Consider the following 15,877-nt stretch of genomic DNA (forward strand, 5'->3'; position numbering starts at 1 on the left):
TATACCCCCCGGAAGCCGAGTACGCACATCTGCGTACGCTCGGCGGGAAGGGGTTATACTATTCATTCCTGACTGCCCTTATGCTACTCTAGATGACTCTAACAGTTCAAGCTGATTGATAAAGCTTGGACCGAGTTACTAGCAATTATCCAGTATTTAAAAAAAAAGGAGGTCCAGCCCCTCTCCCCACAAAAATTTTTAAGCCAGCAGCTACAAATACTGCAGCTGCTGACTTTTAATGGTATTCTATTGGTAAATCTATGTATCTCACCGTTATGAGCTGCATGAGAGCCGAATTGTTGGGATCATTAGGATCAAGCTTTGATTCAACCGCCCACTTGGCTAATTTCTTCATATCAGTCAGTCCAGAAGCTCCGATAGAGGATACAGCGTCTATGTTATGTAAAGCTCTATCATAGAAACAGACGTTACAGTTAACAGTGTAGGGAATATAACAAGGATTATTTACAGAAGAATGTACCATAACAGCCATAAAACGTAGAACATGAATTCTGGTTGGTTACTACAGGGTTGTATCTTTCACATATTGCCTTCATGAATAAGACCACAAATGTAAAATTCGTTCTTAAAAAGGGTTTGCAATTGTAAAAATGTCTAGAAGGTAAAAAAAAAAGGTATTAGCTTATGACTAGTCTTCCCTTCAGAAACAACTCCTCAATTTAAACAGGATAAATGCTGGGTTACAGGAACAAAATTGTAACACTATATATTATAATGTTAAAATAAAACCCACTGGGTAAGAAACTTTATGGCAAAACATGTAATGTGCCTTTTACTTGGGAGCCCTTCCACATACCATCCTTCTCTTGGATATGCTGGTATTTCACAAGCAAGCTAGCTCCACATTCAATAGTGTTGAATGTGAGATCAATTAAACTTCTGTCTTTGTCTGGAAGATAAAATCTGCCTGCATTGCTATAAAGATCGCAGTATAGCTGGAACTAAAATGTCTTGTTTCAACCCTCTACGTAGTTTAAAGTTAAACCTCTTTTCTTCTCATTTTAACAAGTGGCCAAGTGTCTCGTTAAACTGCCTTCCCGCAAAAAATTTTTATCCCTATTATGGGGTCACCAATATGGTATCTGTTAATTTAAATTATTTCCCCTCTCAAGCGTCTCTTCTTCAGAGAGAATAAGTTCAGTGCTCGCAACCTTTCTTCATAATGACTATCCTCCAGACCCTTTATTAGCTTTGTTGCCCTTCTTTGTGCTCGTCCATTTCCAGTACATCCTTCCTGAGGACTGGTGCCCAGAACTGGACAGCATACTCCAGGTGCGGCTGGGCCAGTCTTGTAGAGTGGGAGAATTATTGCTGGAGTTAATCCCTTTTTTAATGCATGCCAATATTCTGTTTGCTTTGTTAGCTGCAACTTGGCATTGCATGCCATTGTTAAGCCCATCATCTACTAGGACCCCCAGGTCCTTTTCCATCTTAGATTCACCCAGAGGTTCTCCGCCTAGTGTATAGATTGTATTCATATTTTTGCTACCCAAATACATTATGTTACATTTTTTTACATTAAACCTCATTTGCCATGTAGTTGCCCACCCCATTAATTTGTTTAGATCTTCTTGCAAGGCTTCCACATCCTGGAGAGAAGTTATTGCTCTGCTTAGATTAGTATCATCCGAAAATACAGAGATTGAACTGTTAACCCCATCCTCCAGGTCGTTTATGAACAGCAGCACAGAACCCTGTGGGACCCCACTAACCAACCCCTGACCATACCGAGTATTTCCCAATTATCACCACCCTCTGAACTCACCCCTGTAGCCAGTTTTCAAGCCATGTACTCACCCTATGGTCCATGCCAACTGACCTTATTTTGTACAGTGAACGTTTATGGGGAACTGTGTCAAATGCTTTTGCAAAATCCAGATACACCACGTCTATGGGCCTTCCTTTATCTAGATGAAAACTCAACTCCCCATAGAAGGTTAATAGATTGGTTTGGCAAGAACGATTCTTCATGAATCCATGCCGATTACTGCTAATGATACAATTTTCATTACTAAAATCTTGTATATAGTCCTTTATCATCCCCTCCAATAGCTTGCACACCATTGATGTTAGGCTAACTGGTCTGTAATTCCCAGGGATGTATTTTGGGCCCATTTTAAATATTGGTGCTACATTGGCTTTTCTCCAATCCGTTGGTACAGTTGTGCTCATAAGTTTACATACCCCGGCAGACTATGATTTCTTGGCCATTTTTCAGAAAATATGAATGATAAGACAAAAACTTTTCTTTTACTCATGGTTAGTGTTTGGCTGAAGCCATTTATTATCAATAAACTATGTTTACTCTTTTTAAATCATAATGGCAACAGAAACTACCCAAATAAACCTGATCAAAAGTTTACATACCCCAGTTCTTAATAACATGTATTGCCCCCTTTAACATCAATGACAGCCTGAAGTTCTTTTGTGGTATTTGTGGATGAGGCTCTTTATCTTCTCAGACGGTAAAGCTGCCCATTCCTCTTGGAAAAAAGCCTCCAGTTCCTGTAAATTCTTGGGCTGTCTTGCATGAACTGCACATTTGATATCTCCCCAGAGTGGCTCAATGATATTGAGGTCAGGAGACTAAGACGACCAACTCTAGAACAGAACCTTCCCTTTATTCTGCTGTAGCCAATGACAGGTCCACTTGGCCTTGTGTTTTGGTTTATTATGTTGGAGTGTTCAAGTATGTCCCACGTGCAGCTTCCTGGGTGATGTATGCAAAAATGACTCCAGTATTTTTTGATAACATACTGCATTCATCTTGCCATCAATTTTGTCTAAATTTCCTGTGACTTTGTAGCTCGCACATTCACAAAACATCAGCTATCCACATCCGTGTTTCACAGTAGGAATGGTGTACCTTTCATCATAGGCCTTGTTGACTCTTCTCCAAATGTAGCGTTCATGGTTGTGGCCAAAAAGCTCAGTTTTGGTCTCATCACTCTAAATGACTGTGCCAAAAGGTTTGAGGCTTTTCTCTGTGCTGTTTGGTGTATTGTAAGCGAGATACTTTGCGGCATTTGCATTGTAATGGATTTCTTCTAGCGACTCGACCATGCAGCCCATCTTTCTTCAAGTGACTCCTTATTGTGCATCTTGAAACAGCCACACCACATGTTTCCAGACAGTCCTGTATTTCACCTGAAGTTATTTGTGGGTTTTTGTTTCCATCCCGAACAATTTTCCTGGCAGTTGTGGCTGACATTTTAGTTGGTCTACCAGTACGTGGTTTGGTTTCAACAGAACCCCTCATTTTCCACTTCTTGATTAGAAGTGATCCTTTGACAATTCTTTTGCTTTCCCCATGACTCAGAATCCAGAAACATCAGTGCAGCCCTTGATGAAAGCTGGAAGGGGTCTGTCAGGAGTCCAGAAGCTCATTGACCTTTTACACACACACACACTAATTACAAGCAATCAGATCACAGGTGAGGATGTTTACCTTTAATAGCCATTCAAACCCCTTTGTGTCAGAAGACCCGTCTACAGATCCATTACTACAGAACTACAGTATTAACACTGTATTGTTATGGAGATTAATATCTACTCTTTGGATGTAATCCAGGCAGCACAGTGGTTAAGTGATTAGCACATCTGCCTAGCAGCACTAGGGTTGTCGGTTCGAATTCCAACCAGAGAACTAACTGCCTGGGGTTTGCAAGTTCTCCCTGTGCCCGTGTAGGTTTTCCCTGTGTACTCTGGTTTCCTCCCATACTCCAAAGACATGCTGGTAGATTGATTGGCTCCTGTCTAAATTGACCATGAATGAATGTGAGTTAGGGACCGTAGATCTTAAGCTCCTTGAGGCAGGGACTTATGTGAATGTACAAGTTTACGCTATATACGAACCTGTAATGAATGAAATAAATTCTGTGATAGACAGAAGCAGTCTGATGGTCAGGCAAGGCACAAATAAACTGACCAAACAAAGGCAATCGGGATAACCACAGAAAAAGTGGAGTACAAACACAGTACAAACAATACAAAGGAATAATCGAAATTATGGACAGTCAGACAGAACTCTATCCAAAGAGTTAGAGAACAGGCTTACCCATTAATCAGGTACAGATTTTAAAGGTGAATTTACATTATATGCAGTGACAGACATTTTGCCGCATGGTAAAACATCACCGCAGGGACACATAGGAAACAATCGTCCAATTCACACTGCAACGCAGACTAGAGACATGCTGCATTTTATTGCAGAACACTGCTCCAAATCGGGTGGCAATGTACAGCAACAGGGCGCATTGCTCTGCTATACATTGCAGTGAACGATGTGTACATTTTGTACACATAATAAAGTAATAAAGTTTGTATAAAAATAAAAAAAGGGAGCCATGTGATGCGCTCTTGCACCATACTGTCCCCTACCGCTGTGGGAGCGGTGAACTCACTCTGGTAGCCCTGTGTTGCTGTGTGAATACAGCCTTAGTCCTGGCCTTGTTTTAAAGTCCAATATTGAGGTCAGGTGTGCACAACAGAGATCTGAACCAAAGAGCAGAGTAATAACCAGCAGAAAAGGAGGGATCAAGGTTGCTTACAAAAGCTCTTCAACACACTACGCCAGCAAGTTAATGGTGGGGCACCCTTATTGCTCAAAGATTTCTAAAATATTTAGGCTGAATATCTATGATTGTACTTTACCACTTTTTGCCAACAATACAGACCTGATCACGTATGTGGAAATATGAGGCAATTTAGGAAACAGCGATCACAGGTCAATTAGCTTCAATATAAATCAGACAAATAGGAAACATAAGGGGAATGCAAAGACACTGAATTTCAAAAGAGCTAACTTCCCTAAACTACAAACCTTGCCAGAAGATATTAATTGGGATAAAATCTTAGCAACAAAGAACACGGAGGAGAGATGGGTTTGCTTTAAGAGCATATTAAATAAGGGCATTAGCTAGTGCATCCCATTGGGAAATAAATTTAAAAGAGCGAATAAAAGTCCTGGGTGGTTTAACTTCAATGTAAAAATGCATATAAAAGCAAAGGAGAAGGCCTTCAAAAATACAAGGCTGACGGATCTTCATCAGCATTCAAAACATTACAAAGAATGCAACAAGAAATGTAAGGGTGCAATTAGGGCGGCTAAGATAGAACACAAAAGACATAGTGGAGGAGAGCAAAATAAAATCCCAAGAAACTCTAAGTCTATAAACAAGAAAAGAGGGAGGACAGACCATATTGACCCCATAAAGAATGAGGAAAGGAATCTGGTTACAAAGGATGGTGAGATGGAGAACGTACTGAATTTATTCTTCTCCTCAATCTTCACGAGGGAATCGGGGGGCTTCAGTAACCAAAGCTGCAGTGTTTAACATCATGACATGTCACAGGAAGCCCCCTCATGGCTAACAGAGGACAGAATTAGAAATGGACTTGAAAAACTTAACATTAATAAGTCACCGGGATCAGATGGCTTGCACCTGAGGGTTCTTAGGGAACTCAAGTAATTGCCAGACCATTGTTCCTATCCTGACAGTCTACTGACTGGAATGGTACCAGCTGATTGGAGAAAAGAAAATCGAGTACCAATATTTAAAAAAGGGCCAAAATACATCCCTGGGAATTACAGACCAGTTAGCCTAACATTAATAGTATGCAAGCTCTTGGAGGGGGATGATAAAGGACTATATACAAGATTTTAGTAATGAAAATAGTATCATTAGAAGTAAGCAGCATGGCTTCATGAAGAATCGTTCTTGCCAAACCAATCTATTAACCTTCTATATAAAGGGAGGCCCGCAGACGTGGTGTATCTGGATTTTGCAAAAGCATTTGATACAGTTCCCCATAAACGTTTACTGTACAAAGTAAAATAGGGAAAGTACATGAATTGAAAACTGGCTACAAGGGCGAGTTCAGGGGGTAGTGATAAATGGGGAGTGCTCTGAATGGCCAGCGGGTGAAAAGTGGGGTCCCTCAGGGTTCTGCCCTGGGACCAATCCTATTTAATTAGTTCATAGACAACCTGGAGGATGGGGTAAACAGTTCAATCTCTGTATTTGCGAAGGATACTAAGCTAAGCAGGGCAATAATAGGATTTTTATAACAGCTTACCTTTAACCACTTCAATACCGGGCACTTAAACACCTTCCTGCCCAGACCAATTTTGAGCTTTCAGCGCTGTCGCAATTTGAATGAAAATTGCGCGGTCATGCTGCACTGTACCCAAATGAAATTTTTATCATTTTTTTTACCACAAATAGAGCTTTCTTTTGGTGGTATTTGATCACCTCTACGGTTTTTATTTTTTGCGCTACAAATAAAAAAAATACTGAAAATTTTGAAAAAAAAAAATGTTTTTTTGTTTCAGTTTCAAAACTTTGTAAATAAGTACGTTTTCTCCTTCACTGATGGGCACTGATGGGGCTACACTGATGGGCACTGATAAGGCGGCACTGATGGGCACCAATGATGTGGCACCAATGAAGTGGCACTGATGAGGTGGCATTGATGGACACTGATAGGTGGCACAGATTGGCATGGATGGGCGGCACGGATGGGCATGGATAGGCGGCACAGATGGGCATGGATAGGCGGCACAGATGGGCATGGGTGGGTGGCACAGATGGGCATGGGTGGGCGGCACAGATGGGCATGGGTGGGCGGCACAGATGGGCATGGGTGGGCGGCACAGATGGGCATGGGTGGGCGGCACAGATGGGCATGGGTGGGCGGCACAGATGGGCATGGGTGGGCACTGATAGGTGGCACGGATGGGCACTGATAAGCGGCATAGGTGGGCACTATTGGCGGCACAGGTGGGCACTGATACGCGGCACAGGTGGGCACTGATAGGCGGCAATGATAGGCGGCATTGTATTGTTATCCTGTACTAATGGATGCCAATCAGTGCCAAACAATAATGCATGATAATCAGTGATGCCCATTGTGGGCACTGATTGGCATCCATTATGGGCACTGATTGGCATCCATTGTGGCACTGACTGGCATCCCTGGTGGTCTAGGGAGGATTACCTTTTGCTGGGTATCCCTGGTGGTCTGGTGGCGTCCCTGGTGGTCCAGTGTGGGCATCCTCGGGGGGCTGTGCTGATAATCGATCAGCACAGACCCCCCCGTCAGAGGAGCAGCCGATCGGCTCTCCTCTACTCGCGTCTAACAGACGCGAGTGAGGAAAAGCCGATCACCGGCTCTTCCTATTTACACTGTGATCAGCCGTGATTGGACACGGCTGATCACATGGTAAAGAGTCTCCGTCGGAGACTCTTTACCGAGATCGTAGTTGCCGGGTGTCAGACTGACACCCCGCAACAACGATCGCCGCGATGCGCCCCCGGGGGCGCGCAGCGGCTCATAATCCTGATCACATCATATGACGTCCGATCAGGATTATGCAACCACTTTGCCACCGTCAATTGCCTATAGGGCGGGCGGCAAGTGGTTAAAATCCTTTTCTTGGAGTACATTGCGGGACACAGCGAACCATAGTAATGTGGGTATATAGGCACCTTCAGGTGATGGACACTGGTATACCCAATACAGGAAGTTCACTCCCTATATAACCTCTCCTCCAACCAGGAGTACCTCAGTTTTTGTAGCAAAGCAATATACCTAAACCCCAAAAAGAGGGGAGGGACCGCTGTGTCCCATGATGTACGCCAAGAAAAGGATTTTACAGGTAAGCCATTATAAAAATCCTATTTTCTTTATCGTACATCATGGGACACAGAGCACCATAGTAATCACTATGTGGGACGTCCCATAGCAATGCTATTTGAGGGGAGGGAGACGCATACCGTAGGCACCGCCAGACTTGAGGACCTATACTGCTGCCTGCAGCACACTGCGCCTGAAAGCCATATCCTCATGTCTCCTCACATCAACCTGATAACATTTGGTGAATGTATGTACTGAAGACCAAGTTGCGGCCTTACAGATCTAAGCCATGGGGGCCTGGTGACGCACTGCCCAAGAAGCACTAACCCTCCTGGTAGAGTGTGCTTTGACTTGAAATGTGGAATCTTACCCCTTAAATCAGAAGTCTGAATTATAACTTGCCGAATCAACTTAGCGACTTGGATTTCGACGCTGCCTGTCCTTTCTTAGGACCTTCTGGCAGTATAAATAAGACATCAGTCTTCCGGATTTGAGCAGTCGCCTTTAAATAGATTTTGAATGCTCTCACTATATCAAGAAAATGTAGTGACTTCTCTTCCCTGGAACATGGTTTTGGAAAAAATGATGACAGGACAATATCTTGGTTCAGGTGGAAACCTGAGTCCGCTTTTGGCAAAAAACCAGGACGAGGGCGCAACACCACTCTGTCCTCATGAATAATCAAGTATGGCTCTTTACAAGAAAGAGCAGCCAATTCCGAAACCCTCCTTGCTGAGGATATCGCAACCAAGAACACCAACTTCCTTGTCAGAAGGACTAAGGGAATATGTTGTATCTGTTCAAATGGCTGTTTTTGTAACACTGACAAAACTAAGCTAATGTCCCAAGGGTTCAAAGGTGATCTAACTGGCGGATTAATCCGCATCACCCCTTGCATAAAACTCCGGAATAAAGAATGTGTAGCAAGCGGTCTTTGAAATAACACGATAAAGCTGAGACTTGGCCCTTAATAGTACTCAAGGCCAACTTCATCTCTACCCCTAATTGTACAAAGGCAAGAATTTGGCCTATGATATATTTCCGAGGGCGCCAACCCTTGGATTCACACCAGGAAACATAAGCCCTCCAGACTCTATAATGTATAGTTCTGGAAGATGGCTTCCTTGCATTAATCAAGGTAGAGATAACGGACCCGGAATACCAGGTTTCTTCAGAATGTGGGTTTCAATAGCCAGGCCGTTAAACTTAGCTTTCGTAAGGTAGGATGGAATATTGGCCCCTGTGAGATTAGATCTGGCCGTAGTGGAAGGGACCATGGATCCTCCACTGCCATCTTTACGATTTCTGCATACCATGACCTTCTGGGCTATGCTGTGGTTACCAGAATTACCAGATTTCTTTCCAGCTTGATCCTGCAAAGAAATCGTGGCAGCAACTGAATAGGGGGAAATGCATAAATCAGTGAGAACTGATCCCACGGGATCAACGCATCTGTTCCACATGCGAGTGGATCCTTTGTCCTGGACACAAAGTTGACTAACATCATGTTGAAACTGGACGCTAGAAGATCTACGTCCGGAGTCCCATATCTTTGGCAAACAGCCCAAAAAATATTGGGGTGAAGAGACCATTCCCCCGGGAATAAGTGCTGGCGACTCCGCCTGCCAATTCTCTACTGCTGGAATGAAGACCGCCGATAGGCACGGAACATTCCTTTCTGCCCAAGTTAGAATATGGTTCACCTCTGTCTGCACTGCAAGACTCTTGGTGCCCTCTTGGTGATTGATATAGGCCACAGCTGTGGCATTGTCAGATTGGATCTTGACAGGACAATCCCGTAACCTGAAAGTCCAGGCCTTCAGAGCCAGACGCACTGCCTGAATCGCTAGGGTGTTGATGGGCAAGGCTCTTTCGGTTCTTGACCACTGTCCCTGTACAGTTGTCTTCTCTAGTACTGCTCCCCAGCCTAAAAGGCTGGTGTCTGTCATTACCACTTTCCATATAATTGGTCTGAAGGAATTTCCTTTCAGCAGATTCTGGGTTAGTAACCACCAACTGAGGCTTTGGGACACCCTTGGGGACAGCCGTATTGGCAAGTCTAAAGCTCGGATCGTTTTGTTCCAAGCAGACAGGATACGGTTTTGCAACAGTCTCGAACTGAACTGGGCATAGGAAACCACTTTGAATGAAAACCACCATCTTTCCTAACAACCTCATGCAAAGACGAATGGAGGTATCTCCTTTCAACCTGACCATCTGCACCAGCTCTCTTATGGAGTTGATTTTTGCCTGAGGCAAGAACACCTTTTTATGGGCTGTGTCTATGATTAGGCCATAATACTCCAACCTTTTTAGCGGTTTTAAGGAAGACTTCTCTAGGCTGAGAATCCAGACTTTCCAGGTAACTGGTTGTAATGCGTATACTTTGCTTCAAATGAGCCACCGACTGGTCTATTAGTAATAGATCGTCTAGGTACGCCAAGACAGTTAAGCCCTGCACCCTTAACCTGGCTAGAGATGGGGCCAGCACTTTTGTGAACACCCGGGGTGCTGTAGCTAGCCCAAAGGGCAAGGCTACAAACTGAAAATGCTGCTGTTCTACTTCGAACCACAGAAACCTTCGGTGAGCGGGAAATATAGGGACATGCATATGCATCCCTGATGTCGATAGACGCCAGAGGTTTTCCTCCTTGTAGGATAGAATCTACTGACCCGACTCCATGCGAAAGGAGCGGATGGAACTGATTTATATTCTTTAGATCTAGAATGGGTCTGACATCTCCATTCGGTTTTGGTACCATAAAGAGGTTTGAATAAAACCCCAAACCTTGCTCTTCTGTGGGGATTTGTGTGATCACTCCCTGAGCCAGTAATCAGTCTAATGCCCGAAACAGAGATTGCCTTTTCTCTGGATCTTTGGGAAAGTTTGATCTCAGAAAACGAGATGGAAACTCCTGAAATTCTAGTTTGTATCCTAGAGACACAGGGGAGATGACCCATCTGTCCTGAATTTCTTATTGCCAGACTTGATTATTGCAGAAGTCTTCCCCCCACTCTGGCCGGGGGGGGCACTTCTTCATAATGAGGCTTTAGAATTCTGCTTTGCATATTTCCGGCCCCAGGTCTTCTTTTGTGCCTGGGCCTGACCCTGAGGCTTTCCTCTAGAGTGATGGTGGAGGCCATTGCCACTGCCTAGAGGCGGATGCGTCCACTTAAATGAAGGACGTTCATACTTTCTTTTGACTGGCAAAAGTGTACTTTTCCAACTAGAAATCATTTGGGTGTATTTGTCCAAGTCACCCCCAAATAGTTGATCCCCTTTTGCCAGGTGCTTTAGCTGACCAATTTTTTTAATCACAGGGTCCTACGCATGTGTACTAGCACAAGCGCAAGGCGAGACGCCTGGTGAATAGAATCTTTCATGGCATCTATGGCAAAACATAGTGCCTTTTGTAGTTCGACCAAATCGCAGGCCTGTTGTGCAGGGACTTCCTTAAGGGCCTGTCTAAAATGGTCCTTTAGGGACTAAGAGATGCCTATTGCAGCGACTGCAGGCTGAGTAACAGCTCCTGCAAAGGAAAAAAGAGGATTTTAACAGGAATTGCAACCTTTTATCTGTTGGATCTTTAAGCATTTGTGCATTGTCTACTGGGCAAGTTAGACTATTATTCACACTGCAAATCGCAGCGTCAACTGCTGGTACATTCCATCTTTTGGTGAATTTCTCCTCCATGGGATAGAGTGCTGTGAGTCTCTTTGGAGGGAGAAAATGCTTATCTGGGTGATCCCATTCAGCATAAATACGTTTTTCTAGTAATGCAGCTGACTTCGTTAGGGTTAGCTTGAAGAACAAACCATCTCTGTAAGAGACTGTACCAGCAATTTCTCAGATTGCGAAACTGAAAAAGGTCCATCTACCGTTGGTTCCTCTGTAGAGGAGGAATTGGTTTGCCTTTCCTCCTCATCGACTTAGGGTAACACCTTATCCTCTACCCACTGTTCCCTTGATAAGGGGTCTAACACGCTTCCTATCCTTTTGTATGGAGGATGCGATTAAAGCCGCTAATCTTCCTTCTAGGCCCTGCAGTGCGAAGGAAAATGCATCTTCAGTCACGTATACAGGGGCTGAGATGTGAGAAGGAGCTGCACCACCAATTGACTCCAATGACTCACCCCGGTTTGCCATATCTGGTATCTCAGGAGAAGATGACAGTGTGGAGGCACGACTGGCGTTCCCAGCACCAGGGGGTGAGATTTTTGGTACCCATAGTGCTGAGCACAAAAAAAATAGTCTAGCAAAAGACAAAGCTAATAACGTTCAGCTTTAGTGTTGTATGTAAATGTTATTTCCTGTAGGGGAAATGCCTGCATCAACCTTACGTGCCCCCAGCGCTTCTGTGTCCTGTGTGTCAGACTCCAGCTCTTAGCTGTGAAGCGTCTATCTTGTCTCTTGTCATCAGCGCCTGCGCGGTGTGCTCCTCGTGGACTTACGTCCTGCACATGGCGCTGCGCTATTAAGCCACGCCCCCTCCGTGATTAAAACATGTCCCCCCTCTGTATTTCGACATGCTCCTTGAGCAAGAGGGGAGGGCTGGGGGTGGGAAGTTTGAAAAGAACTATTCTCCTCCTTGTATGAGAGCCGCCGCTCCCCCGTCTAGCTGGGACTCTGATCTGACTGAGAAGCAACGTACTAAGTTATGCATTTACTCCCTCTAGTGGAGATTTTAGGCATGACAACATTTTACTTTATGGAAAAAAAAAAAAAAAAAAACATAGGTGGACTTTTTAAAGTTCCTAGGCTTCTTCCCTTACCTTTTCCTTGCTGCAGGATACTGCTGTAACGGACAGATCCAAACTTCACCCATCACGGCAGGCTGCATTAGCAAACCTTCAAGGACCGGGTCACTATTATAGGGGTTCCACTCCCTTGGACCTGTATTAGCAACCGCCAGGAAAAACTTTAGGTAATGTAGCATGACCAAAAAGTTATGGGCCCCGGGTCCAGCCTGCAAAGAGAGGCGTTACAGGCAAAACCTCGTACTTTGTATACGAGGCCCGGGTACCATCCATCTTGGCCTCAGTGGCACTTTGGATGGATCCAGTCTATGGAGGCTGTTTAAATACAGCAGGGATCCCTCCAGTGGAACTCTTCACTCGTGACCAACACCTTAGACACTGGCGAAAAAACTGAGGTACGTCTGGTAGGAGGAGGGGATATATAGGGAGTGAACTTCCTGTATTGGGTATACCAGTGTCCATCACCTGAAGGTGCCTATATACCCACATAGTGATTACTATGGTGCTCTGTGTCCCATGATGTACAGAATGTAGATCTGAACAAATGAATGGGGTGGGCAACTACATGGCAAATGAGGTTTAATGTGGAAAAATGTAAAATAATGTATTTGGGTGGCAATAATATGAATGCAATCTACTCACGGGGGGGGGGGGGGGGATCAAGGATGGAAAAGGACCTGGGGGTCCTAGTAGATGATAGGCTCAGCAATGGCATGCAATGTTAAGTTGCTCCAAGCAAACAGAATATTTGCATGCATTAAAAAGGGGACCAGCTCCAGGAGGTAAAACAATAATTCTCCCACTCTACAAGACTCTGTTTCGGCCTCACCTAGAGTATTCTGTCCAGTTCTGGGCACCACAGGAAGGATGTACTGGAAATTGAGCAAGTACAGAGAAGGGAAACAAAACTAATAAAAAGGGACTGGAGGACATTAGTTATGAAAAAAGGTCGCGAGCACAAAACTTATTCTCCCTGGAGAAGAGACGCTTGAGAGGGGACATGATTTCAATGTACAAATACCATACTGGTGACCCCACAATAGGGATAAAACTTTTCCGCGAAAGGGAGTTTAACAAGACTTGTGGCTACTCGTTAAAATTAGAAGAAAAGAGGTTTAACCTTAAAGTGTATAGAGAGTTCTTTACTGTAAGAGCGGCACGTATGTGGAATTCCCTTCCACAGGCAGTGGTTCAGCGGGGGGCATCGATAGTTTCAAAAACCAATTAGATAAGCACCTGAACAACCGCAACATACAGGGATATACAATGTAATACTGACATATAATCACACACATAGGTTGGACTTGATGGGCTTGTGTCTTTTTTCAACCTCACCCACTATGTAACTACCATTTGCGCTTCTTCTCAATTTCATTGTGCATTTCAGTTAGTATGAAACCTGAAACCTTTTTTTTTTTTTTTTTTTTTGTGGGAGTGGAGTCTATTTAACAATATATTTACACAGTGATATGCATTTTTCAAGTACAGTAAAACCTTGGTTTGAGAGTAACTTGGTTTAAGAGTGTTTTTCAAAACGAGCAAAATTTTTAAATACATTTTGACTTGATATACAAGCGATGTCTTGATATACAAGTAGCGTCATGTCACAACTGAGTATAAAAAAGAGAAGAGAGGTGCATCTAAGTGTGGCATTATGGTTACATTTAATGAAGGTACAACATTTAGCAACGCACATGGTTGATGATTAAAGGAGGCACATCTAAGTATGCAGGCATCTGGGGTAAAGCTGTCCGCATAGACCATCCTCCGCACCGCCATCAACGTCATCCCTTCCACGCTGCACTGCACAAGCGGTTTAAGCCTCGCTTTCAGATCTCTCTACTGCAGGGTAGTCTTCCTGGTCATGATTGCAGACTGACAGCGGTGAGAGCCGGCGGTGCGGAGGATGGTCTATGTGTACAGCTTTACCCCGGATGCCTGCATACTTAGATATGCCTCTTAATTATCAACCATGCGAGTTACTAAATGTTGTACCTTCATTAAATGTAACCATATTGCTACATTAAGAGGCACCTCTCTTCTCTTTTATACTCTGTAGCTCCTGATGGATATTGCTTCAAATCCCCTTGTGGAGGTTGCCATTTGTGGATGGACATTTTATGGTTACACAACCACAATCACATTGCTAGAAGCTTTTTATATGGACTATAAACTGAAGGACCTATGAATAAATGGTTGTGGAGTGAATCATTTGAGTTTCCATTATTTCGTATGGGGAAATTTGCTTTGATATACAAGTGCTTTGGATTACAAGCATGTTTCCGAAAGGAATTATGCTCGCAATCCAAGGTTTTACTGTAATATATATCTGAAATATTCTTAGATGTCCAGTAAGAATTTTAAAAATGGAGGGCCCCTCAATAGGCATAAACCTAGTAAATGTTTAATTGATATGTCAATAAAGGTGTGATTTTTAATATAGTATTACAATTTGTATGAACCTTTGAACCAGTGTTAATACTTCTTAAACAGCTTGTCCAATTGTGGCCATGTGTTTTCAATGACAATATAGAGCAGTGGTAGGCACCCACTGCACTTCAGCTGTAGTAAAACTACAAATCCCATCATGCCTCTGCTTTTGGGAATCATGCCAGAGGCTGTCCCAATCTTGCATTTATTTTCTCATGAGACTTGTAGTTTTAAAACAGCCGAAGTGCCAAAGTTGGCAACTCCTGATTTAGAGACTGCTAGAGAGCTTTGACATGTGAAAGGAAGCAATGAAGAGCCTACAACAACCTCTATGTAAAGGTGCTGCAAAATGAGATGGCAAGAAGAAAAAGCATGGGTCACGCCAACATACAACAGCTTCAGTGCCTAAGCACGAAGAAGCTCCATTAAAGGGAACCTGCCATAGAGCAGTGCTGTATTTTGCAAACCTCACTTACTTTGTTTTTCCTATCTCCTATTATCTTAAATAGGGACAACTCTCTGGTAATGAACCCTCTGGGGGTTATTTACTAAAGGCAAATCACCTTTGCACTACAAATGCACTGAAAGTGCACTTGGAAGTGCAGTCACTGTAGATTGGAGGGGGACATGCAAGGAAAATAAAAAAACAGCATTTTAGCTTGCCCATGATTGGATGATAAAATAAGTAGAGCTTCACCTCATTTCAAATCTACCCCTCAGATTTACAGTGACTGCACTTCCAAGTGCACTTGCAGTGCAAAGTGGATTTGCCTTTCGTAAATAAACCCATCTGTATCCTTGGTGCTAGGGGAGGACTGTGCTTTTCTTCTCTGCATCAACACACACATGTACACTGCAGCTTACATATATGGTTAACTCTTTAGAGCTCAATATCTGCAGGCTGGTGCTTCTGGAATCAATGGCATTTAACACCTTTGTGCCGGTGTGTATATGTGGTAACCTTTCATAGCTACCAGTACGGCTAATGCTTCTGGCATATGAAGAAAAGTGTAATTTCTGATCATAGATC

General features: G+C 43.6%; 1 protein-coding gene across 2 annotated transcripts in view; it reads right to left on the reverse strand.

Moving 5' to 3' along the window:
- CC2D2A (coiled-coil and C2 domain containing 2A) overlaps positions 1-15,877 on the reverse strand; it is a 160,993-nt gene that overhangs the window by 52,852 nt on the left and 92,264 nt on the right. For both annotated transcript variants that reach the window (XM_077477759.1, XM_077477758.1), the window contains exon 19: positions 272-410. In XM_077477759.1, the coding sequence (XP_077333885.1) occupies positions 272-410 (139 nt within the window). The remainder of the gene's footprint in view (positions 1-271; positions 411-15,877) is intronic.

Source organism: Lithobates pipiens, unplaced genomic scaffold, assembly GCF_037356315.1.
Source record: "Lithobates pipiens isolate NorthernLeopardFrog02 unplaced genomic scaffold, aLitPip1_a1.2 Scaffold_13, whole genome shotgun sequence".
NCBI classification, from domain to species: Eukaryota; Metazoa; Chordata; class Amphibia; order Anura; family Ranidae; genus Lithobates; species Lithobates pipiens.